Raw genomic sequence first — 26,329 nt, 5'->3', positions numbered from 1 at the left:
GATTAGGAGGTGAGTGTTACATAGAATTGTGTCAGAGAGATTTATTTCTGTCTTCTCTGCAGTGTTTTCCTGTGCACAGATGTGTGGGGAAGCAAGGGACACATGCCTATGGATAAATCCCCTGGTGCAATGCCCTCCACTACCTGCTTCCTGTGCTGCCCCACCTTCTCTGTCACAGTGGCCTCAGAGCCTGTCCTTCCAGCAAGAGTCATGGGAATTGCAGTTACTAGATGTGGGTCTGCTCAGGCAGCCATAACAAAGCACCACAGACCAAGTGGCTTAAACAAGTCGATTGTCTCTCAGTTTTGGAGTCTGCAAGTCCACGATGCTGGCAGGATTAGCTTCTCTTGAGGCCTTTCTCTTTGGCTTTCAGATGGTTGTCTTCTCTCTGTGACCACACATAGCCATTCCTCTCTGTGCACGCTTCCCTGTGTCTCTCCTTCTTCTAAGGGCATCAGTAGGGATGCCTGGGTGGCTCAGTCTGTTAAGCTGCTGCCTTCAGCTCAGGTCATGAACCGAGTCCAGCATTGGTCTCCTTGCTTGGCGGGGAGACTGCTTCTCCCTCTGCCTGCCGCTCCCCCTGCTTGTTCTCTCTCTCTGACAAGTAAGTAAAAATAAAATCTTAAAAAAAAAAAAAAAAAAAAAAAAGTCATCAGTCACAGTCATACTGGATTAGCACCATGCCCTGTGACTTCATTTCAACTTAAGACCCTGTGTCCAAATCATTTGCTGGGAAAAAATAAGTGTTATACCCTCCTCATGAGAAAAGGGGCCTCTCATATATAACATATGTGTCATTTGTAATATGTATTACATATACATACATATGTGAATATATAATACAGTATATGTACAGTATATATGTTATATTTAACATATAATATTATATGATAAAGATAAGAGAAAAGTAGCAGGGACATCGCAGGGGTTGGTGTTGGGTCCGGACTCAGCTAGGTGGTTCCAGCTGGAAATTGTCTATGGGACTGTGGGGCTTTGATGGGGAATCTTTGGTCTGTTGATGTGTTGAAGGGGTTCCATCATGTGGCTCTCCTTTCACAGATGACTCCCAGGTTTGGGTTTTCAAGGACCCATCCTGCTGCTGGAATTCCTGTGAGCTGCAGGGCCTTTTCACAGAAGCCAGCACTCAGGCATCCTGGAGCCACTGAGCTCCTGCTTTCCTTTGCTTCCCGTGACTCACCTGGGTCCTCTCACCAGGTCTGTCAGCAGGGATCTCCTGACCCAGTGCTTGCAGTCTGCAGGCTCACTGGGGGCTGTAAGGGGTGCCGTGGGACTCAAGGCCACCATCAAAGTAAGATACTTTTTAAAAACAGTGCTCCGATGGAGCACTAATGTTTTAGTGGGCAAGCTAATGTTTTAAGATTCCAAGGCAGAAGGAAACTGATTTCATGTTTGATGAGTTCTATAAATGGAATGTAGTTAAGATAAACTGAACACAGACAGATCTACTCTTCTCCTTGTCCTCACCTTCCTGTGTCTGTCCCAGGGCAAGTCTGGGACCACCCGTCTCCTGGCAACTCCTGTCACAAATGAAGGCTGTCCACTCACTCTGAGTGCATGCTACTCTCTTTATTGACTATATGGTGACTGAGCTTTTGGAAACTTTCTTCTGGAAGAGGATTGGCTTTTTCAGATTTCTCCATACTTTCTGTGGGACTCAACAAATGGTCATGATAAGGAAGAGGGGCTAAACAGCTGATGCTTGCAGTGATCATAAAGTCAAGGTTTGACCTTTAGAAAAGGGAATGGGAACATTTTAAAATGTTGTTTCATCTGTCACACATCAAGGCTATCTGTCCACAGGGAAGAGGTCAGAGTGGTGTTGAGCCAACAGGAGGCTCAGGTGACTGACAGTTCTGTGCCTTATCTCAGGGCCAGCTGGCCTCGAGCTGGAGGCTGATGGGACCTTATCACAACTCTTGAAGAAGTCTTAAAGAACACCCTGGCCTTGTGGGGAGTGTTGTGTTGGCCCAGGAAGAGTATTTTTTCTCACTTTGAGGGCTTGATTCTACCATCCCCAAAGGTTGCTATCCAGTGTTTTGGTCTTGCCTTGCATTATTTTTGAGTACAGAGCTATACCTGATTTGTCTTTGTTGGTCTTATTTTATGGTGGCCAAGCTGTGTGTTGCACGTCATTGATTTGGTGGTCTTGAATTAGAACAAGAATGCAGAGGCTTAAAATGGAAGGGGATACTTGTTTCTTCCCATCTGGGGCAACTGATGGCTAGGAGTTCCTGGACGTTTGCCTTGGGTTTCCTCAAATCCACAGTGTGGAATTAAATAGATGTGTAAAACTCTCAATACTTCTTCCAAAGTTCAGAAGTCATTTAGATGTGACTGCCTTGGACTACCTTGAGATATGGACTTGATGTCTGAATTCACATTCAGATGTGACTGCCTTGGACTACCTTGAGATCTGGACTTGATATCTGAATTCACATTCTCTGGGAGCTCAAGCAAAGAGAGGCATCTTATTGGGCAGGAAACAGTAGGTGATGGCTAAAGTGAAATGTGTTTTGGTGTTATTTTGTTTCCCCCTTAACACTGTAGCCCAAAAGATTTCTTCTGAAATTTTTTTATAGCATATCATGTTAAGATAGTCATGTTTCTGTACTTACTTGTAAAAATGGACAAAACTGCCTTGAAAGAACTCTTAAAAATACCCTTTTGTAGGATTAATTGGCCTATATTTTTAGAGTAGAAAAACATCTAAAGAAGAAATCTACAAATACTGATTTCATCTAAGTATTCATTAGTAGTAACTGTTGTATGTTGAAAGCCATGTTGGGTATTGTTCTGAGTGATTGGCATGTGCTATCTACTTCTTCTTGAATGAGGTGGAGAGGATGCATCTATTATTATCTTCATTCTGTAGATAGGAGAAGGATAGTGAGATGTAGGCAGGTTCTACTGTTTCTGAATTTGGCCATTGTAGGTACTTCATAACGGTGCATTCATACAATATTCTACTTAGCAAAATGTCTTCAAGATTCATCCATGTTGTAGCATGTGTGAGAATTCCCTCTGTTTTCACAGCTGAATAATATTCCCAGGGTAGCTATATATGACATTTTACTTATTGGCTCATTTGTTGTTGTTTCCCTCATTTGGCTATGATGACTAGTGCTTCTATGAAGATGGATGTACAAAACTCTTTATCAGTCCTTGCTTTTAATTCTTTGGGGTAGATATCTAGGAGTGGACATTTTAACCGTTTCAAAGTGTATAATTCAGAGCCATTTAGTGCTTTTACAATGTCGTGCGGCCACCACCACTACCTAGTCCCAGAACATTTCAATCAAATGGAAACCTGTACCCAATAAACAGTTTCTCCCCATTTCCTTTCCTCCTGGTCACTGACAACCACTGATCTACCTTCTATGTCCATGGATTTACCTATACTGTGTGTTTCATGTAATTGGAGTCATACTATATGGGGTCCTTATGAATATCTTTCTTAAATACTTTTTATTATGGAAATTTTTAACATACTGTAAAAATAGGATTTTTTTTTTTTTAAATGAGCTGCATGTGCCAATCACACAGATTAAGGTATGATCAACCTTCTGCCAGTCTTGTTAATGGCAGTTTCTTTACCAGGGAGGAAAAACAGTATGTGAATCGATTCTGGAAAGAAATCCGAGTGGGAGATTTTGTGCGTCTCCGCTGCAATGAGATCATCCCTGCAGACATTCTGCTGCTCTCCTCCAGTGACCCTGATGGACTGTGCCACATCGAGACTGCCAACCTGGATGGAGAGACCAACCTGAAGCGAAGGCAGGTGGTCCGTGGCTTCTCAGAGCTTGTAAGTGACCTGATACTCCCAGGGTATCCTGGGCACCACGTCCATAGGGTACCTCCCATGCTGGACTTCTGGGCGTCAGAGCACCTGCCCTCTGCCCCCTGTGCCTCGCCGCCTCCATCAGTTCATCAGGCTAGGCCACTTTTCCTGGTAGATAGGTGTGGAACTGAGGGTCTGAGAGGACCCCTGACCCACCTGAGCCCATGACCAGCCTATGACTATGGGGAACAGGACTCAATTTTATAACTCTGATTTCCACTGTACATTTCTGAGTTTCTCAAAACAGTATTTAAAATTACAAAGAATATTTATGACCAGCTGACTCTTGACATTTATCTAGTTGTTCTAGTTTGCTAAATGGCTACACAGCAGAACTAATGCCCTATTCTGAGAGTGTAGCTCTGGAATGTTTTCTCCTCAAGGGTGTTTCTGAGTTGGCATCAGATCTTCTGTATCTGAATTCTGCTTTAGAGAGCTTCAGCCATAGCTCAAAAGAATACACAGTTGATGTGGAGTAAGAAGTAGGAAAGGAAATGTGGTGTCTGACTGCTGGCGCTCACCAACAGCCTTGTGGCTGGAAAATTCCAACCCTGTCAGGGGTTTCCAACCTTCTTTTCACTCTCATTCCTGCAGTTCTGTATAAAGGATGCAGGGGTCCAAATCTAGGTGTAATGAAAGTAGCATGAGTTGTCAGAGATCAGGAAGTGTCTGGAGGGGAGCTGGGCTAGCCTAAGCCCTATTCTCCTAACACCACCTCTGTCGTAGGCTGCCTGTTTCAGTCATGCCTGGGAGTCTTGCAGTTGGTCTGTACTGAAGGGGATTTAAGAAGTGCCCAAGGAAATGAGCTCCTGCATTTCAGAAAGGATGCCACTGGGGAGTCTCTTCCTCTGTCACATATGTGTCAATCAATGTCATACATTGGAGATTTTCTTCCTTTGTCACTGCGATCTCTCCATGAGCTCCCATAGAAGCAGCAGCTCCGGACTCAAGACCGGACAGGCTTCTTTGGAAAGGTTGGCTTGTTTGACGCTTATGGATCTCATCATGGGCACTGTCAGTATTTGGGTGAGATATTTATTAGACAGGATCCTTTTGGGGCTGGCATCCTTGCCTCCCACTCATGAGTGAACACGTAATCCCCCTTGTTCATTGTGACAACCAAAGATGCCTCTACACACTTGTAGACAGAATTCCACAGGCTGAAGCTCCCGACCTTGCTTCAGCTGATAGGGACTTCTGAGCCTGACATCCCTCCAACCTACAGTGCACTGGGACGTCATTACCAGCATCTGCTCCCACTTATTTCCACCACAAGTTCCTCTCTCACTCTTTTTAAGAAGTTGAGATATAATGGATATACAGTATTATATTAGTTTCAGGTGTACAACATAAAGATTCAGTATTTGTTTATATTGCGAAATGATCACCACACTAAGTCTAGTTAACATCCAACAGCACACACAGCTATAATTTTCTTTTTTTGTGATGAGAATTTTCAAGATTTACTCACTTAGCAACTTCCAAATATACAGTGCAGTATTGTTAACTGTAGCCACTACTCATTTACTTTTTTCCTTTTCCAAGCCTTCTTTTGTGCGAAGTGGTTTTTTGTGAGCTGCCTCAAATCTTTCTTGGAATGACATGGAGCTGACATAAATATTAAAAATAGCAATTTTTAAAAATGGGGTGCTGTCATCATTCCAGATCAAGATCACTGGTGGAATTTAGGGCCCCGTTGAGGCCCAGTGCTGGAGGTTTCTAACTTCTGCATTGATTGTGCTCCAAGGTTTGGCAATAAATGGGGGCTCACCTTCTACTGCCCAGCCCCCCCCCCGCCCCGTTCTCCTAATGATGGTCTTACTTCGAGGCTTTCTCGACCAGGCCTGCTCAGTCTCCTGGACTAGAGCCCAGAATTCCAGGTACAGATCAGTGTGTGAATTAAGCCTGAAATCAGTATGGCAGCTGCACTGCGGGCTCATTTCTTGTCATCTGAGCACACACTGGGTTATAAAGAGGCAGTGGCTACCCAGGCTAGAATGTTACCCTCCTGGTAGAGTGGGCAGGGTGCTTGGAAGATGATTGTAACATGCATGAATACTTATGTATCTTTAGTGGGTGAAAATTTGAAAACTGGAGAGCAGAGTGTACATGTTTGGTGTGGTGGAATGGAGAACGCTTAGGTGTAGCACCTAGCTCCTAAGTTACTCAAGAGTTACTTTCATGTTTCACATCATCTAATTTTATTCAGTTGCTAAACCCAGTAATAGCTAAAAACCTCCTCCACCTACTTTTTCCCCAAACAACAACTGGAACTTTTCATAGCTCAGTAGTGCTTTATCTAAGAGAGCTGTTTGTAAGTTGGATGTTTATTTAAGGATGGCTACAGGCAGACACATCCTATATCACCCTCCTTCGTGCCCCATTAATGCCTGAGGAAATAAATGGAGCTGATCCATAATTTAGTCTAAATAGCCAAAATTAACAACCAAAGGAATTCTGATTTGAAATAAAAGTTTCTTTATCAGCACCCACATTCTTCAGTAAGCATGCATATTGTCTCTATTAGTGGAATTTTTTTTTCCACTTTTTTCTTTTCTTTTCCATTTTCTCTAAATGTCTGAAAATATTTTTCTGGTAGCTGAACTCCCATTCAGACGTTATTATTCTGAAATGTAAGAACCACCCCACACAGAATAAAGATAGGAAATTTATGGCGTTTAAAAGCCTGACATTTGGAGAACTAGTATTGCACACTATGTCAATTGTGGTAGAATTTAAATTAATTAGTTAATATAAAATAAAAATTTAAAATGTTTAAAAATTAAAAAAAAATTAAAAGCCTGACAGCTGGAAAACCAGAGTTCTGACTACAGCATTACAATGCCAAGAACATTCTAGTTCTTGGTATTTAAGTGGGTTTTCATAGAATGGAGTCAGCTAGTGTATCTCAGACACGTGAGGAACTGGGTCCTGTCAAATACAAAGCGCTATGCTGCCATTTTGATGAGTAGTCAGTTGTAAGTGGTGGACCCTAGGAAAACCTAAATTAGAAGCAATTTGCAAAACCGGGGTGAAGAAATGTGACAGGGACTTTGTACACATTAAGGTCTGGTGAGGAAGCAGAAATTGCACAGGATTCAGTCAGGGCAAGTTTGATGGAAAGAATTCCAGTGGGGGTTATGAAGTGAGAACGAAGACTTGCAGGAAAGCAGACCTCGCTGATAGAGCAGTCACTGGCCCTGGGGCCTACCTAGATACTACCCAGGGAAGAGACACCCCAGGTTGAGTCTTGTTTTCATTGCTGGGAGCACAGCCATTACTCACATGATGGTAGAAAAGCTTCTGAGGGGCTGTGCCAGCCAGAAGTCAGCCATCCACAGAAAAGTGCTGAGCCAGGAAACTTGGAAAGTGCCAGGGGCAGCTGCTGGCCACTAGGCACTAGCGGGGCAGAATGCTGCCTTCTTCTTGTGGTTCCAGCTGCTACAGTGGACAAAGGCTGAGTGGTGGCTCTTTAGACAACCAGCCTGTAGAGCCCAGATCTGTACATGCAAAGGGACCAGGAGAGGGTGCAAGGAGATGTAGCCCCCCTTGGGGTCAGGGTCCATACCCTTGGGGTCTCTGGTTACCTTGAGCTGAAAGCTGAAAAAGGATTTGGCAGATCTAGTCCTGGACATATAAACATACCACAAGTTCCTTGCCTTGGAGACCCCTGGAGGGGGTGCGGGGAAGTGAAGAACAAATCCACACACCCTTCCACCTGAAGGCCAGCCCTTTCTCCTGCAGCATCCCTCCAGCGCCCTCTACTGACAAGGCAAAAAAAGTATCTCTGTTTCTGAAAGCCTTTACTGAAGGGCTTGTTTGCTTAGGGAAGGATGCTAAGAAAGGGAAAAGTGGGCGGCACGGAGGCTGTTCAGGTCCAAAGTGGCAGTAGGGGCTCAGTCCCAGGCTTCCCAGTCCAGGGCACAGCTGGGGCAGTCCATGTGGCACCCAGGGTGCAGATGGCTCAGCTGGCACGTGGAAGACCTTCACCTACTTTGTAGTACTCCCTGGCAAGGGTATGAGCATGCTGTCTTCCTGAAGTCAAATCACAGAAAGAACAAGAGACCTCAGTGTGTCACCTACTCCATCTCCACATCAGGTCCAAGCCCTTTCCCTGGGTAAACGATGATCATACTTTGTTTCATAACTCTCAGGCGAGTCTGCTTCTCATCGGCTATGAAGATGAATAAGGGGGACCACAGAACTGGGTTGGACCATGACTCTGCACATAGACCAGAAAAGTATACTCTTTGCTTATGGAAGGAGATGGTTTAAATAAGTAACTTAGATTGGTCCATGAGCAAAAAAAAACAAAAAAAAAGAAAAGAGGGACTCAGTTCATGTGCTGCAGGGTCTAACGATTTAAGGCAATGGGGCTAATACCTAAAGGACTCAGGCTTGTTTACCAGCAGACTCCCAGTGCAGAAATTGCCCAGGATTCATGGACTAGAAGCAGGAAGGCAGCATGCACAGCTGGCCCAGACCCTTGAATCTGAGGATACAGCCCTCAGACACTGGACAATGACCCCAGGACCTTGAACCACCTAGCAATCTGGCCTCAGGCAAAAGAAACAAGAGATCATGGAAATGCAAAATAAACATACAGTTTTCAAGTGGGAGCCAAATTGGCATTATCCCAGAAGTCATAGAGAACCCCAGTGTTTCACACGAAGCTCTTGGGATAACAACGCAAATTTGTTCAGGCTCCCTTGGTGTCAGACCTCATCATGCTTCTCACATTTGTAGTAGCACAGACATTTTAAAAACAACTTCACATATTTTAAAATATAAATCTCATGAGGTAATGATTATCACACCCTTTTATAGACCAAAAACAGAAAATGTGAAGACAGGAGGTTCTCGCAAGGCACCGCCTGCTGTGGCTTCCTGAATCAGGGTAGAGCTGGAGGCAGTCTTGGGTTCTGTCACCTTCTGAGTTGGCATGGATGGGGGGATTCTCCAGCATCCAGTCCTTCCCTTTTGCACTGGGCATTTGCTGTTGCTTCTCTCTCTATTTCTCTTTCTCACACTCACACACATATACAGACACTCATTCTGACCCACAGCCCTGCCCATGAGTCTGCATGCAATTAGCCTTTACACAGATAGAAGCATCTAGTTTGTCTGTAACATCTGCACAGTGATTTCTGCAAAAATGGGAGTTCCTTAGGCTGATAATTTTATATAAAAATATACTTAGAGACTCGTTTTTGTGATTTTTCATTATTAAGCACATACTGTGCTTCAAATGCTTCAAATGGATGCTTCTAGGCAATCTGTTGATCAAAAGAGGCAAGCATCTTTCCTGTCAATGTTTATGTGATCTTTGCAAATAATGATATGCACTGAGGAGTAAATGATAAAGCAGGAAGAGGGATGTGAAATGTCAGGTGGGTGTTGGAATTTCAGATGGGAACTGGGCAGAGCAGGACAGGCCTCCCTGAAGACAGTGGGAGAGTCCAGACCTGAGATCTTGCTGCTGAACAAGCCGTTAGTATCAGGGAGGAACCTTCAGGGACTGATTTCTATGTTGGTTAATTTACTGAGAAAAAAATGTTCTTCCAGTTTATCTCTTGGGTAGACCTGTGGGATTATTACCCACAACCCTGGCTACACCCACAGGGCCATCTGCTTCAGGCTGTTTAGAGCAGCGATGATGAGGTTTTCAGGAAGAGCTAAAATCACAAGCCTGGAGTAGCTAGCTCTTCTCAGGTGTGTGGGGGGGTGTGTGCACAGGCGTGTACATGTGTGGCCTGCTACGTGCTCCCCATGAGCAAAACGGATGAAACTAGTATGGAAACTTTCCTAGGCTGGGGGAGTCTGTGAAGCACGAGTCTAAAAGATGTACCTAATGGTCTAGACTTGCACAGATTCTAAGACAGTGATGTGGCTTTACCTCCATTTTGCACATAAATTTTTACTAAATTCCCAGGAACATTCTTGGGTGCCAGGCACTCTTAGGCAGTGACAAAGCACAGTTTCCTTTATAAGGGAGAGTTAGGCCACCCCTGAATTACCTGACAGAATTCAGGGAGCTTTATCACCTTACATTCTATTTATGTAGGAAACAAAATTTTTATGTTGTTTGTTGTTTCTACCTATACATGCTCTCAAAATTTTCTCTACCACAGGAAGACTAGAGGTTTAGAAAAAGGACTGTTTGCAAAATCTCACACCAAAGCTGTTTTTTTCCTGGAGATTTTCAGGTTGTTAGTCTTTAACTAAATTAGTTACATGCTCTGCTGTGGAATGAAAGAGGAATCATCTAAGTGGAAGACAAAGCTAGCTGGACTTGTTAATTGGAAAGGTCAATATCAAGCCTTTATGAAAAGATTCATGGTTTTCTTTTACATACACTAAGCTCATAGTTTATAATGTAGGACATTTTCATTCGTGAACTTAACAATCAGATACTTCAGTTGAAGGATATGCAATATGTAACAGGAAAGCTTTTAAGGAAGAAAATTACTTTGAAAACACAATTGTATTTAGACTAAAGTTTCAATTCTGTGGATATTCAAAGCCATTTGGTTAGGTTGGTAATATAATTATCTGAGATATACCATGTTTTATAATATCAACTGTTTTCTTAATGGGAAATATAAATTTGGTTATATAAGATTTTTATTTGTTTCTAATCTTCATGACTTTGCTGCAGATTCTTTGCCTTGAACCTGTGGTCTAGCATATCAGTGCATGTAGAGAGTAAAGCACTGTGATCTTAATGAGGACAGTTAAATGCCATGAAGTTGATAATACTAGGCTAACCTGATATATTAATCCAAAAATATCTTACTACATATGGAAACTTGAACATTCTCTGTATATGTTTAATTTCATGTTTTCGTGTCATAGGAAGTGGGCATTTTTTTTTTTTAAAGATTTTATTTATTGGGACACCTGGGTGGCTCGGTTGGTTAAGCGGCTGCCTTCGGCTCAGATTATGATCCCAGCGTCCTGGGATCGAGTCCCGCATCGGGCTCCTTGCTCTGCGGGGAGCCTGCTTCTCCCTCTGACTCTGCCAGCCACTCTGTCTGCCTGTGCTCACTCTCACTCGCTCTCTCTCTGACAAATAAATAAAAATCTTTAATAAAAAAAAAAAAAAAGATTTTATTTATTTATTTAACACAGAGATCACAATTAGGCAGAGAGGCAGGCAGAGAGAGAGGGGGAAGCAGGCTCCCTGCCCAGCAGAGAGCCCAATGCAGGGCTCAATCCCAGGACCCTGAGATCATGACCTGAGCTGAAGGCAGAGGCTTAACCCACTGAGCCACCCAGACACCCCACATTTTTTATTCCAGGAAAAAGACAACCAAAGCATTAATAGGTTTTGTTCTATTTATGTGGTATGTGATTTGAAATGCTGTCTTTCTCTTTGATTATATTTTCACTGTAAAAAAAGAAGGAATTTAATCAAATTCCAACCTTCCTAAATGTAGCTGAATTGCAAAGAGTTTGAGTTGTGTGTGTGTGTTTCTGAGCTAGAAATTCCTTTACTAGTGGGAAGGGCTGACAATGTGAGATCTGCCCAACTGATACTCTGTAAGTGGGTATGGATATATATGTTTAAATGCAAGTGTGTGAGCATGTGTGTGTGCACATGTGAGTGTGTTTGTACACATGTGTGTATACACGTGAGCATACAAATGGATGAGTGTGTTCGTGCACGCACACTTATGAGTGTGTGCAAGTGTGCAAGACGTGTATGTGTGTGCAGGTATGGCCGTGTATGTTCCAAAGAAGAAAGCAAAACGAAATAAAAGGGCTTGACTTATCACTTCCTGTTATCTTCTAGGAGAGGATACATGTTCTTTCCTGGTAGCCCACATGATGTTCTAGAAGCACATTGACCGGTAAAAGCAACATTCCTGGAGAATCTGGAATTGTCAGCCTGGAATTGTTAGAGCACCTACAGAGCACTGTGTGTATTAGGTGTGGGAGGGGTGGTGTTGGGACAGTCCAGTCTTCACTTGTGGACTGGGAAACACTTTGCCCCTTGAGGAGTTCCCTATACTTGGTGTCATATCTCTTCCACTTGTTTTGTGAGTAGAGCCTCCAGTGAGAGGAAAATCTGTTTCCACAACATGAAACCAGTCACCACACCCTGACTGCCACAGCATTTTATTTCTTTGAGTTATTCTAATTATGTTTCTGAATTTGTCAGAGTCTATTTTCCCATTTCACCAAGAATTACTGGGGAAGTTATGTAATGCTTTCAATTTGCATGTGTTCCTCCAGTGAAAGGCAGCACTTTGGTTCTCATTTTGATATTAGTGCTTCTTAGGATTTCTCCTCTTCGTAGTGAGACATACCATATATGCATATGTATACACAGAAATATCAGTACACACATTTGTACCCTCATGATGATATTAACATAAACCACAGCTTATAAGAATCCTGTTTTAAGCAAGAACTTTACTTCAGAAGATATAATTACCTACTTGTGTGTAGATGAAACTGTATTTTCTAACATCTAAATTGGGTTTCAACTATAATGAAATAAACTCAGGGCTTTTTTAAAGTTGCTAATGAATATCCATGTTGTGAAAGGTACCCAATGATGTGACCTAACAGACCCCAATGAGAATTTTAACAAAGCTGAGATCAGACCTAAAGCAAGCTTTTTTAGTTTGTTGGTTTTCCCTGAGGTTGTTTTTCAGTAGTGTATCTGTCAGAAGGCCATATGCTCACCTCCCATTATAAAAAGCATGTCATTGCCAGTGACAGAAATCTTCCCCTCCAGTTCCAGAGAGCAAGCATTTAGGTATATCTGGATGGGGTTTTATAAGTTAAGAATTGCGCCAAAGCTTAAAATCATTTTTTTCCATAAAACACACAAGTGCACACGTGCACACACACATATGTGCACACAGCTTACCCAAACAAAAATGTCTACCTGTGGTTCTTCTGTCTTTGAGTGAGAGGGAAAAAACATAGTTCTCACTCACCTGTAATGGCTCACTTTTTGCAGTAATACCTGCTGTAGTCCAAAAAGGAGCCGTTTTGTTTTGTTGGTTAAAAAAGACCAACTTCAAAGCATATGGATTTGGGTTTGTTTTGGATGTGACTTCAAATAGTTGGTTTGCTTATCCGCCCTTTATCAGGAGTTCTGGAGCCTTGACCATCAGGCAGGAAATTTTGTTCAGGACAGACTTGTAAGGTTGACGTCTCCGCCTTGGCCCAGCAGAGCTGGTGTTGGCCATGGAAATACATCTTTGGTATTCTGAGTGTTGGCCTTTTGAAGCTAACAGTGGGCAGAGAAAGGTGGTGCATGTAAGGCCGGATTCAGTTGCTGGGACTGGACTGTTCATCTCAAACATTAAAGTCCAAAGGCTTGGGGACACTTGGATAGTAGCTTGCTCCTGCCTGTTTGGAGTGTTTCTGCACCTCATGCATCCTTGAGAGACTGGGGTCTTTCTGACAAACTGCTTGTAAATCTCTTGTTGACAAAAGATCCAGGAGCTAGTGCCACCTAGAACCTGAAATTGGTGGGAGCTCTGTGTCAGTGTTCAGAAAGCTTGTAACCCTTGTGGTAAGAATAATGAGACTTTCCGCCCCCACCCCTATCCTGAATAATGGTCCCAGTTCATACTCATTCAGTACCCACTGTGTGTCAGGCCCTCTTCTGAGTCTTCCTATGACACTGCTTCTTCTAATTTTCTTGGAACACATCCATGGGGAATGCATTCCAAACCCCCCAGTAGAAATTTTGATTTCTGCAAATCAAAATTTTAATAATGCTTGCAGTTAACAGTAGCTTTGGATGCTCCCAAAACTAGGACTTGGGCACTTGTGACACTGGAGGAGCTGCATGGGTAGGTCAGTTTGAAAAGCTACTTCCTAAAGGCAGTGGTTGGTCACCACCATGTGCTCACTGACTGCCCATGCTGGGGGCATGGGATGGGATTACTAAGTTCCTGCTGTACTTAGATCACAGGAAAGATCTGCCTCTCCTCCAGTAAGGACACACACACCTGTGGTGACAGCATGTTGGTAGCACTTACCCGGTACCCCCTTGCTGCTGTGGTTAAGCCTGGGTGTACCAGTTCTCTGAAACCACAGGCCCTGAGGACCCTTTCCCCCACCCCCTATAGCACGGGCCAGGTGCTGGCCATGCTGCCCCAGAGTGAGTGCTCATTGTGCTCTCCCTAGCCTCCATGAGGAGTCCTCCTGAAGAAAGGGGAAGAAATGCAGGTTATATCAGGGCTGGAAGCAGGAAGAGAGGAGGGCCTGGCATCAGCTTTGTGATGCTCCAGCTCTCAAACCCCAGCTCTGAGGTCTTAGGGCCCAGTGCTGCTTGGTGGTTCTCGCTCTTTCAGCGTTTGTCTGCAGGAGTCAGTGAGTGTACACACCAGCCCACCTGTCAGTATCAAGCTCTGGGATGGGGAGGTCTCCTGAAATCTCAGGCAGCGATGACTCAAGGCTTCAATGGGGATAATTCTCAGTTTCTGTGCAGATTATGTTTTAAATGTGCGTGTATTCATTTGCTAAAGGTGCCACAACAAAGTCCCACAGACCGAGTAGCTTAAATAACCAAAATTTCTTGTCTCATAGTTCTGGAGGCTGGATGTCCCAGATCAAGGTGTCACAGGGCTTCTCTCTTCAGAGGCTTCTCTGTTTGGTTTGTAGATGGCCATCTTCTCCCTGTGTTCTCACATGGTCTTCCTTCTGTGCCTGTGTCCTCATCTCTTCTTTTCAGGACACCAGTGAGATTGGATTAGGACCCACCCTAATGTTTTACTTCAGTTACCTCAATTACCTCAAGACCCCGTCTCTACTACGTTCTGAGGTGCCGGCAGTTAGCACTCTAACATAGGAATCTGGGGAGAGGACACAACTCCATCCATAAGAGTGGCATGTCAGGGGGAAAGCCGTGCTATTTTTGCAGGTACCATTAGCATGCTGATTACCTCAGATCAACCCACTGTTGCATTCCACATCCCTTGTCTTCCACTGCCAGGAGGAAAATGCCTTCTTTTGATGGATTTCTTGCTGGAAACTTGAGCCCTAGTTTATCCATGGGGGATGCATTCCAAGACCCCCAGTAGATGCCTAAAACCACAGATAGTACTGAACGCTAGGTATATGATGTTTTTTTCCTATATATACATACCTGTGATAAAGTTTAATTTACATAGTAGGCACAGTAATAGATTTATAATAACTAATAGTAAGATAAAACAATTATAACAGTATGCTGTAATAAAAGTTATGTGAATGTGGTTTCTCTCTCAACATATCTTACTGTAGTCACACTTCTTGTGATGGTGTGAGATGATCAAAGGCCTGTGAGAGGAATGAGACAAAGTAAAGTGAATGAGGTAGGCATTGTGATGCAGTGTTAGGCTGCTATTGATCTTCCAGACTATGGTTGTCTGTGGGTTACTGGAACTGGAAAGAGACCAGAGGGACTGTGGTACAGTTGCCCAAGACTGAGGCAGAATGGCTTTCTCTGGCTGGCTGCCGCCTGCCAAGAGCCTGAACATTAATATATATATGTTAGTTATTAAAAACTCCATGAATGACAGTGGAACAAAAAGAATAAGAACTGTACTATTAGGAAGATTTCAAAAATTTGGTTAGAGTTCTTTTAAGTATTTGTGTGTGTGTGTGTGTGTGTGTGTGTGTGTGTGTGTATGTATGCATTTATGTATGTGTGTGTGTAGTTCACACCATATCAAGACACAAACCCTCCCTCCTAAGTAATTTGTCTTAGAAATAGGGAGGGACAAACTTTTCAACTCTTGACTAAAGTCTTTTTTTTCTTTTTTAAAGATTTTTTTATTTATTTGAGAGAGAGAGAGAGAGAGATCACATGAGTAGGGGGAGGGGCAGAAAGAGGGAGATAAAGAATCCCAAGTCGACTCTGTGCTGAAGGCTTGATCCCATGACCCTGAGATCATGCCCCGAGGCAAAACCAGGAGTCCGATGTTTAACCAACTCTTTGACCAGGATCTTGATTTTAGAGTTTCCTTCAAGGAAGATGTCTTTTCCATTGACAGTGCATCTTGTGTGTTTCCTATTCACCTATTCATTTGACATTATAAAAGGAGTTTCAGGACAGTACAGAAAGAGCACTGTTCTGAGAGTCAGTTTGGGAAAACAAGGCCTGGACCTGGGGGCAGACAAGGTGAATGTCCAAGTCTCTGTGGCTGGCACCACCACACCTGGCCCTGGTGGGCTTCCTGGCCAGCTCAGAATTTGTGCTTCTCTTTCCACAGCCATGATATGATGGGAGTAGGAAACATTTGCTTTTCTTCTAAGCAGGTGAAGCCTTTTCCCCCTCGTTATACTTTTCACTAAAAAGTCCGCAGTTAATGGTATTGGGTTGTTGTGGAGCAGGTGGTCTGGGCTCTCCTGTTTACCACCCACGCCATAGTTCAGGAGGTCCCACAGACCTGACCATTCCTTTTATTTTGGCTGCTCTTTTCACATCATCCTGTAATGGTCTGGTTGTTTCCCAGCCACCCCAGGCCAGCAGCTGGAGTTACCACTATCCTGACCCTGCCTCACTGAGTACAGGCAACCAGTTCCCAGCCCTCTAGATGCTATCAGGGCAATGCCTAGGAATCAGACTCAAGGGATGAGGGGCGTTGGGAAGACAGCCCTCCTTGGCCCTGCCCTCATAGGTGTCACCTCAGTCAGACACATGCAGGCCCGTTCCCTTTGTCCAGGTGAGCCCTTCAGATTTGCCTCAAATATAGAACTTTAAAAGGATCCCCCATTAGGACCACATGGAGGACATATAATTTCCCCTCCACAGGAGAGTTCTTCAGATCTTTGAAAGCTGCCTGGTAGCTCGCCTGTGGTCTATCCATAGTTAACATTTGCCAATACTTACCCCTTTGCATGTTATTAGTATGTTTGATCTAAACCCACTGTGGTAGGTGCATCGGACCCTCTTGGGGGCTTTAGACATCCCTGAGGGCCTGGCCCACCAGACTCTGGCTCCCTTGGTGTGGGATGGGTCGACACTGGGGTGTTCCAGGCTCCCGGGGCTGTGTACCACTTTCCCAAGACAAGTATAGTCACTTCCCTAATTTATAAATAAAGTAGCCCAGGTCCAAGACGGTAGGCCCCTTGCCTAAAATCTTGCAGCTACTCAGGGGAGGGGTCACTGCCAGGTATCCTGGCTGCAGAGCCCATTCTCATGGTGCCCCACCTCCTGCCCCCTGGCTTGCTCCACCTCATAGAAGGCACCCTTCAGAGGTGCTCGCATCTGTCCTTCACTACCCCCCACTAGCAGCCTGACCTGGGTCCTCCTCACACCTGCTCTGGGGTGCCATGTAGTGTCCATGTGGTGTTTCTCACCACAGTCTGCCCCCCACTCTCTGCAGCAACTGCCAGAGTCATCCACACAGATCCAAGAGCTCTTCTGGGCACTCTCCTGCTTAGAAGCCTGCAGGGGCTGTTGGCACTGTGTTAAAGCTGAAGAGAAGCTCTCTAGTCCAGAACAGACAGAAAGCAAATGGATTACTGTCTAAAAATATGACTGCAATGGGCTATGTTGCAGAACTGCTTCGTCTAGAGAAACTGCTGATGCCAAGAAACAGGTCAGGGCAAAATGCATGTGTACATGTGTGTTTCTATAGGTCTCTATATGTGTACACACATATATACGTACATAAATGCACACAGATATAGCAGCCAGACACACATGTGTATGGGTTTCACTTAAGATTTTGTTCAATAAGAGAGTTCCAGCCATTTGAAGTGTTGACAGAACCCTGACTAGATGATTTCTAGGGTGCATTCTGACTGTGCCTTTCTAGACTTTGGGTTTGGTCCATGGCTTCCGTCCAAGAGACTTTGCTGAGGCATGATGGGTGCTCTTGGCGTTGAGCACAGACACTGAGCTCTGGGGTTCTGCGATAGAAAGATCTGGCTTGGGCCCCGAGGAGCAGCCAGAGTAGAGGCAGGGAGACAGCATTGCAGATGGGACCTTGTCCTTCAGAGGATGGTTGTATCCAGATTGTGCAGATGAGGACAGAGGAGGTTCTGAAAGACTCATTCACAGAGTCTTTCTGTGAGACATTGCTCACAGATGTATTAAGCACATGTGTGCCAAGCACCGTAATTAAAACAAAACAAAAAAAATCCCTTCTCTCAAGGAGGCACTGGCGAAGTAAGTCGATCGGTTGAGTGGAACATCGGTGAGTGGAACTCACACTGAAGGTCGCCTGCAGCAGCCGGGAAGGGTTGGACCAAGCCTACGCTGCCCGTTGCTTGCTAAGGGAGGAGAAGGATGCCTGGCCATATGGCTCCTCGGTGTTTGTGGATGCCGTGCATCCCATTCCCTCCAAGAATTTCTAGAAGAAAAACCCATTAATAGTATAGGTGAGCAGAAATGGGAAATTCTAAATGTTAAAAAACTAAATGCTGTGCCCACCAGTTAACGCGAAGAAGAAATAAAGTTGTGCCTTCTTGGCCCGTGAAGTGATCTGCAACTTCCTGCTTTCTCAGCTTCCCAACCTGCTGTGGTGGCTGCCAGCTCTTCTCACCCCTCATTGCTGGATCAGAGGAAATCCCCATTTTCTGAGGGCACAATGCACTGCAAGGGCCTGACAAGAAAGATGCTAGGGTTGGCGGTCTGAGAAGGAGTTTGGGCAGGCTTGGTCCCCCTTGAAGTTGGGGGCTAGTGATAGAACTGCATGGAGAGCAGGCTTTGGTCCTGCAGCTGCTAGCTTGTGACCTGGAAATCATATGACTTATTTGGACCTCAGTCTCAACAACTACAAAATGGGAACAGTGTCAGAGATCTTTCTTTCCTGGCAGGTGCATGACCAGTAGGGGTGGCCATTCTTATCACCAGCTCTTCTCCTGCTCCTGCTGCTGTCCTCAAGGGCTTCTGGAACGAGAGTGGGAGCAGTCTGTTTGGGCCTAGTTTTAGGGAAAAGGGTTCACCTCACTGTGCAAAGGAGCATAATCATAAACACAGCAGATCTGTCTCAAGTGGGAGGCCTGCCTTGAGCTCCATAAGTCCACAGAAATAATGGAGAAGCTGGGAGCTTATAAAGGGTTGAGTTGAGAAATGTCTGGAGTTCTGGGAAGGAGGAGGCTGCATCATTGACCCCCGGCCCAGGGCTGTGGGAGTCCTTGCCTGCCTGTGCCGGAGAGCAGGCAGCTTTAATACTGCAGTAAGACCAAGCTCTCCATGGCAGAGTGCCAGCCACTGGGCTGTGGGATGCCAGGTCTGCAGCTGTAACGTGAGCTTCCCTGGTGTAAGAACATGGGAACAGCATGGCAGAACCAGCACTCTGGGGGCTTCTAACAGACTCAGCTTCAGGGGCAGGGTCAGGGACAGGGGCAGGGGCAGTGCTTCTAAAGGAAAGTCCTGATTTTTAGAGGGAATTCTTTTGTCGCATCTTGCAGTTCTTGGCAGGTATTCACAGAGAAAGGGAGGATATTGGCTTGATGTGCCAGCGGCTGTTAGACAGATTTACCCTGGCAGCCCAGCAACTTGGACTGCAGTGCTGAGCTCAGCAGACACAGTGCCTCCCAGCCCAGTGCCAACTTCATTAGAGGGTCCATGTGGCCACCAGGGCTCAGAGATGCTCCACCTCAAGCTGGAGGACTGTTGGCTTTTACAACAGTTGTAAAAGCCAAGCTTACAAAGAGAAAATAATCCAGAAGCAAGACTTAATTTGTGTCCATTGTTTCTCCTGACTCCTCATAAGTGTTTACCAGGCACACTACAGAATTACCCTCTGCAACTGGAGGAGACGTTGGCTCTTACCACCTTAAAACTGAGTGCAGAGCCTGTATGATTTGTAGTACCACAGGTGGACTGGCTGTGGTGATAATCCTCATGTTTCGTGGAGATAAGATAAAGGAGGCTGAACTCACCAGTAAGGGAACATGCTTCTTCCTGGAAACCCATACTGCATCATGGATCTTTGATTAACTGCTTGCACATGATCCCTAGTGTTCCTACGTCCTTGCTCCAGAGGTTGGTGGGTATAGCCTCAGCAGTGCCCTCACGTAGGGCTGGTGAGAGATGCAGAGGTCCCAGGTACCACCCAGACCCACAGAGACAGGATCTTGCGTTTTGATAAGATCCGTGGGGAATTGATATTTGAGTCCCTTCGAATTTGAGAAGCCATGCAGTGCAGGATTTACACCTGGATGTAAATACATATTTTTCTTTAATTACTTCCTATTTTCTAAACATGAATGGGACAATAATCAGTCTTTATGTTCTCTTGCCCTCTTGACAGAAGCTATTATTTCTGTAATTCCCTAATTAAGACATTTCTTTTTTTAAAAAAAGTGGCAAACATCAATCACCTACAAATGATGCACTTTTGAAAACCTCTGGATAAAATATAATTGAGTGATATTCTTTCATAGATGTAATTTTAGGGATACTTTATTTGTATTACTGGTAGATTGACCCACGTGGGAGCAGCTTGTGTTGGCTGGCTCTAATCTGTGTAGTAGTTAATTAGGAACAGTTTTTCCTGGGGTGAATCCTTTTACAGCTGGTGCTGTGTCCCCGACTTTGTTGAACTAGCAGCCTCTGTTCCACCAGCTTTTCTTAATGAGAGTCACTGGCAACTGGACTCCCTAATGAAGCCCCCCTGCCCCCCTACTACAAAATGCCATTCCACATCTGAACTGTTCTGTTTCATACTGTTGGCTGGTCTTTCATAGTCTGCACCCACCCTGCCTTTCTGAAATTCTCAATCCACACCTCCCAGAGTGGACACACTTTAGGAAACACTAGCAGTTTGGAATATCATCCACAGCATGCCCCAGACCTCCTTCGCTTGATATCCCAGGTTTCCGTCCAGGTGTGAACTTGGGCAACCTTGGGGATTTCCTCTGTTCCTGGAGCCTGGCCTCTTTTTAGGTCACTGCCTGTTTTTTTAAATTCCAGATACCACTTCCTGTCCTCCAAGGCCTCCAGAAATCTTGCAACAGAAGAGTAAAATATATAAAAATATTCTTTGTTTTTAAAGTTTAAAAAGTAAGGGTAACACTCATTGACTGACGTGAGTGCTCGTGCACACGCTCGCCTGTGTGTGTTTGTAGATTGGTACATAGAGGTACATATGCAGTTTTCCCATGGGGAGCTCTCTGCCCCCAAGAGCCATGTTTTTTTACCACGCTGGTCAGATGAGACTCAGGAGGCAGTCTTTGGCAGAAATCACCAAGGATGGAACCATTTACAGAAACTGTTCTTCCAACCTCTGCCTGTTTCATATCAACTGATCTTAGGGCCTTCAGGCTATTTTGGGAAGAGGCCTTGCTTAGTTAGGTCTCTTGGAGTATTTAGAAAAGGTAACAGACTCTAAAAGGTTATGGGGTATTAGAGTTCTCCATAAAAACAACCAATAGGAGAGAAAGAGAGTTCTCTCTCTGTTGTCAGTATCTGTATGCCAATGTCTACAATAAATCTATCTGTAGATGTCTATTTCTAGAGAGATATAGACCTATAGATATGTGTGTGTGTGTGTGTGTGTGTGTGTGTGTGTGTGTGTGTGTGTGTATCTGTATGTCTAGAGAGATTTGTCACAGAAATTGGCTCATGGGTTTATGGGAGGTGAGAAGCCTCATGTTCTGCCGCCTGCAAGCCGGAGACTAGCAAAGCTGGTGGTGTAATTCAGTCTCAGACTGAAAGCCAGAGAATCAGAGGAGCCAATGATGTAAATCTCAGACTGAGGGCAGAAGACAAGATAAGATATCCCAGCTTAGTCAGTGAGGCAGGAAAAAAGAACAGATTTCTCTTTCCTCTATCTCCTGTTCTCTTCAGGTCCCTGGTGGCTCGGATGACGCCCACCCGTGTTGGGGAGGACCATGTATTTTACTGAGTCCACGGATTCAAGTGCCCGTGTCATCTGGAAACACCCTCATACACACACACCCCCAGAAACAGTGTTTAATCTGGGCAAGTCCTTGGCCAGTCAAAGTGACATATAAAATTAACCATCACATATGTTTACTTGGCATCTTGTGGGTTTTTCCCTGGAGAGAGTTTGAGAAGTAAAAAGTAGGGGAGGCAGATCTAGCACTTTGGCTTAGACCCTGACCATCGTTTGAGCATGGACTATTCTGCTTCTGGTCCTGATGAATGGCTTCAGAGGGACAACGTGATCCTAGGGGCTGCTGAAGGAGCAGAGGGGAATGGAATGGAGCTGTGGTGAGCAGTTTTAGGCTGGGCAGGGAGATGAGAGACCGGCCCTGACATGGCCATGGGACCTTGACCACGTCACTCCTTCCATTGCCCAGGATTGTTCCCTATCTGGAAACGGATGTTGTTGGATCTTAAGGTCTCCCGTCTCTGCTCTGTGACTGCCTTTTATGGAAAAGGGCAAGGACATGGCAGAGGGGTCGTGAGATGGCAGAGCTAAACAGCTGTGCCCATGATGTCACAGCATCCGGCCACAGTGCCCACTGTGGGCGCTGCATGCCAGGGCCCATGTGGCAGCTGGGACACAGGGATGTGAAATCTGCTTCCCGAATGAGTAGCGTGGCAAGCAGTGCTGGACCCAGGCTTTCAGTGGAGGCCTGCTCTCATCTGCCTTGTTATGCTGCAGGAGTGGTCCAGCTTTGTCAAGAATAGAAGAGAGGAAGACAGACTTGGGCAGCAAAGATTTAAATTAGATGTGGAGCCAGACTCTCCTGTTAAGAAAATTATGTGTACTAACCTGTGTGGGAGAGGGCAGGGGGACAGAATTCCCTGCAGTGCAGCCTCGGTTTGGGGAGGACACTCCAGGCTCTGCTGCACCGTTGTCAGCAAGTGGCTATAAAATGAGAGATATATTTATTAGCAGAAGGAGGAGGGGTTTGGATAATATTTAACAGAGAGGGCCCTGGTGGCCAGAGGGTCTGTGCTCCAGAGAACGACTGGACATCACCGGTTTGGGCACCTGTGTGGGCTGAACCCTCCAAAGGGGCTAATCTTCACTAGCACCCTTTCCGGGGTCTTGTTAATCCTCACCCCATTGAACAGGATCATTGTCATCCCTATTTTATGTGTGGCAATCAGAATCCCAGCAAGATGCTTCAGTTTTTTGGATTTGCCTGACTTTGCCCGTGCCTTTTGTTCTCCCAGTGAGGTTTCCAGTTCCCAAACTCATTCATACACCCTAACTGATAACGAGTGCCCAAGCACATGTATCTTCCCTGTCATGTATGCTTATTTATTATAAATTAAATTCTGTGCATTAGGTTGAACCATGACTATTGTCGTGGGTCAGGTTACTACTAAACTAATACTTTCAGTACCGTATAAAATATTTTATAGGAAAGAAACATATCAGGATGAGATTAAAAATGAGTATCACTAGAAGTCCTGTAGTAACTTGCTTCTGTGTGGTTGATCTTGTCAGAGGCCAGCACGGGTAGAGTGGCTGTGTGGCCATTTGTGTCCTCTTGTCACAAGTGGATTATATGTGTGTGTAACAAGGGGAGTGATCAAAACTGCTTTTCCTCCCTGGAAGAGATGGATATTTGTCACAGTGCAGTGGGAGCCTTAGAGACAAAGAGCCAGAGTACCCCTCTCTGTGTTCCTTTTATTCCTTACTTTTCCACTGTTTTCTTCTGGATGAACCAGGACAGTTCCCAAAGAGCATGTTAGAGTGACCCTGGCAGGGATTAGGTAAACTGCACCACCATTAACTCTCTGTCTAGCAGGAGCAGGTCCAGGGAGGAGAGAACCACAGCTGCCCCAGCTGCCTCCAAAGGGAAGTACACCAAAGTGTAGAGAGGGAGCAGGGAGGCAGGGTTGTTTAGCCAGGAGGAGAACTGCTGTCTGACTTTGTATCGTTGGGTAACAAAGAGGATCCTTTTATTTGTTCAGACTTTTAATCCTCATAAGGATTAGGGATTGGGTCAGGAGAATAAGTATTGCTAGTCAGTTATGCATGGGATTTGGAGCATAATTCTGAGTCACTTTAAGCAACAGGGTCCCCTACTGTTGATCGGCTTGGCAGTGCAAAGTGGGCAGGTGTTGACATAGCAGTACTAATGGCAGAGAAGCAAGAGAAGTATGCATGAGAGCACCACACAGCACAGTGGCTCTCCCTGAGCAGAAGCCCCCTTCTTCCATCCCCACCAAGCTGGACAGTGACCCTGGGGGCACAAAGGAATGTCAGGAAGAGGATGGATGTCTCAAAGGGCTTAGGCTTCTTGCTTAACTCTGTCTGGAACCAGTTGTGTGCCCTCTGGATTCCAGTTTCTTTACTTGTGCCCAGTGTATAAGAAAATACTTTCCTTGAAGTGCTGGTATAAGGTTTGGACACAAATTAAGACATGGTTCCTGGCACATGGCATGCCCCCAGTCACAGATAGTGCTGTATTTTGTTCCTATGTGGGTCTGCATAGGATCAGGTATACTGTAGATGCTCTCAGGGCTGGGTGTCAGAGGGTTTGTGAGTGGGAGCCAAGTGGAGCCTAGGGTGATCAGAAGGTTTAGAAAAGAGGGGGACCTAGTGCAAATGAGTTGCCACAAGCAGAAGCCTGACCATCTGCTGTCATTCGGGATGAGTGGGACTTACTACTTGCTAATAGTCAAGAGACAAACAAATAAGCAAATGTTAAATTAATGATCTAAAATTAAACATGCCAAGTCCCAATGAAAATAATTTATTTCAAGAATTCCATGTGCAAGCAACTTAGACTTCTAAAAGTAAAGCCCTTGCTCTGGGCAGGTTACTTTTGCTGGAGGAGGAACTAAGCACAGGTGGAAAAGCAATTCTTTTCTTACAGAAATTAAATTTCTCAGCAGGAAGGCAGTCTAAGACAGTGGTGTAGGAAGACCCTAAACTCACTCCCTCCCAGGACACACAGAACCTGGATTTCTCCTGAAGATGAACTGAAGGGTGGTTGAATAGTTTCTGCACAACAAGGAGAGATGGAACGCATAGAGCAAAGCCAGAGACACGGAGACACAGTGATACTAGGACCCCACTCACAAGGCACTACCTGCAATAGGGAGGGATGTTACAAGGACGCCCATATACAGAATTGGCTGCCCTGAAACACAGTGAAAAAATAGCGGTTTAAAGGGCAACTAAGGAGGTAGATGGGAGATGGGCTAGATGAGTGATGGGTATTCAGGAGGGCACTTGTTATGATGATCACTGGGTGTTGTATGTCACTGAATTCTACTCCAGAAACTGATATTGCCCTGTATGTTAACTAATTAGAATTTACATTTAAATATAAATAAATAATAAGGGCGTGTGCCTGGGTGGCTAAGTTGGTTAGGCATCTGCCTTCAACTCAGGTCATGATCCGAGGGTCCTGGGATGGAGTCCCTCATCAGGCTTCCTGTTCAGCAGGAAGTCTGCTCCTCCCTCTCCCTCTGCCCGTCCCCTGGCTTGAGCTCTCTCTCGCTTACTCTCTCCCGCAAATAAATAAATAAATAGCAACTAGACTGTCAGTAAAGGGAATCTACTTATTAACCCTAGAGCCTCTACCAGATGGGCAGGAAACTGCTTGAATTCTTCCTGGGTTGAAGGTGCCAGTGAGAAACAGTTCTTTTATGTTTACACTCAATCTTGATAAACCCAGTGGCTGCAGGTTCCAGGGATTCTAGCCAGAGTGCTAGGGCCACCTCAGCATGCCCAGACTCCTAGGTTATACCAATTCCAGCTTTCCCCCTCTGCACACCCTGGGCATCCCTAGCCAGCACCCACCCCAGCTCCAGCCATTGGGTCAAGGGGGCCATGGTACACTGATGAACTCAGGGACCCCTGTGACCTGTGCCCAGCGCAGTGATCCTGCTAAGAGGCAGTCCCAATATGGTATGCCCCAGAAATGCTCCTCCTTCCACAGTTGCTCCAGCTCCAACCTGCCAGAACAGCCCAGTGTGGTGTGCTCCAGGACACTCCTGGCTTGTGCCCACTCTAGCCACCGTCTTGCCATGCTGGCTCCTATGTCGCATGTACTGAGACCGGACCTTGACCTGCATCTGATCCAGCCATCTCACCAAAGCAAACCTGGTATGGCCTGGGACCCTCCTGCCCTGTGCCTGCCCCAGCTGGCCTGACAAAGTTGCCAGATGCTCAGTTTACACAGGGACTTTTGGTTACAGTGTGGGGAGGAGTTGGGAGCAGGTAGAATAAGTAAAGGGGCTTGAGAGGTATACGTACAGTTATAAAGAAAGGTGCCATATACAGCACTAGAAATGCAGTCAGTAATATTGTAATAACTTCGGTAACAGACTAAAAGTGATCATTTCAGAATATATAAAAATATCAAATCACTAAGATATTGTCAGTTATACTTCAATAAAAAATAAATAGGAGCGTAGGAGCAGAGATGGTCTTTTGCCATCAGCAAAGTGTTAACATTCAGCATATAGAAGAATCACGTGAGCCTAGGTTTTAAAAATAAACATAATTAGAATTCCCCCGGGAAGCCGTCTGGCCCTGGGCTTTTGTTTGTTTGGAGATTTTTAATGACTGTTTCAATCTCCTTACTGGTTATGGGTCTGTTCAGGCTTTCTATTTCTTCCTG

The 26,329-nt window shown here is 45.1% G+C and overlaps 1 protein-coding gene across 7 annotated transcripts in view; it reads left to right on the top strand.

Moving 5' to 3' along the window:
• ATP10A (ATPase phospholipid transporting 10A (putative)) overlaps positions 1-26,329 on the top strand; it is a 192,945-nt gene that overhangs the window by 80,374 nt on the left and 86,242 nt on the right. For 5 of the 7 annotated variants that reach the window (XM_059180235.1, XM_059180234.1, XM_059180232.1 and 2 more), the window contains exon 2: positions 3,619-3,871. In XM_059180235.1, coding sequence (XP_059036218.1) covers positions 3,619-3,871 — 253 coding nt within the window. Of the gene's footprint in view, positions 1-3,618; positions 3,872-11,693; positions 11,781-26,329 lie in introns of those variants that run through there. The other 2 variants (XM_059180233.1, XM_059180237.1) reach the window with 2 other exon arrangements.

Source organism: Mustela lutreola, chromosome 7 (genome assembly GCF_030435805.1).
Source record: "Mustela lutreola isolate mMusLut2 chromosome 7, mMusLut2.pri, whole genome shotgun sequence".
Classification (NCBI taxonomy): domain Eukaryota; kingdom Metazoa; phylum Chordata; class Mammalia; order Carnivora; family Mustelidae; genus Mustela; species Mustela lutreola.
Note: the sequence above shows the minus strand (reverse complement) of the source record. Positions and strands in the feature narration are given on the sequence as shown.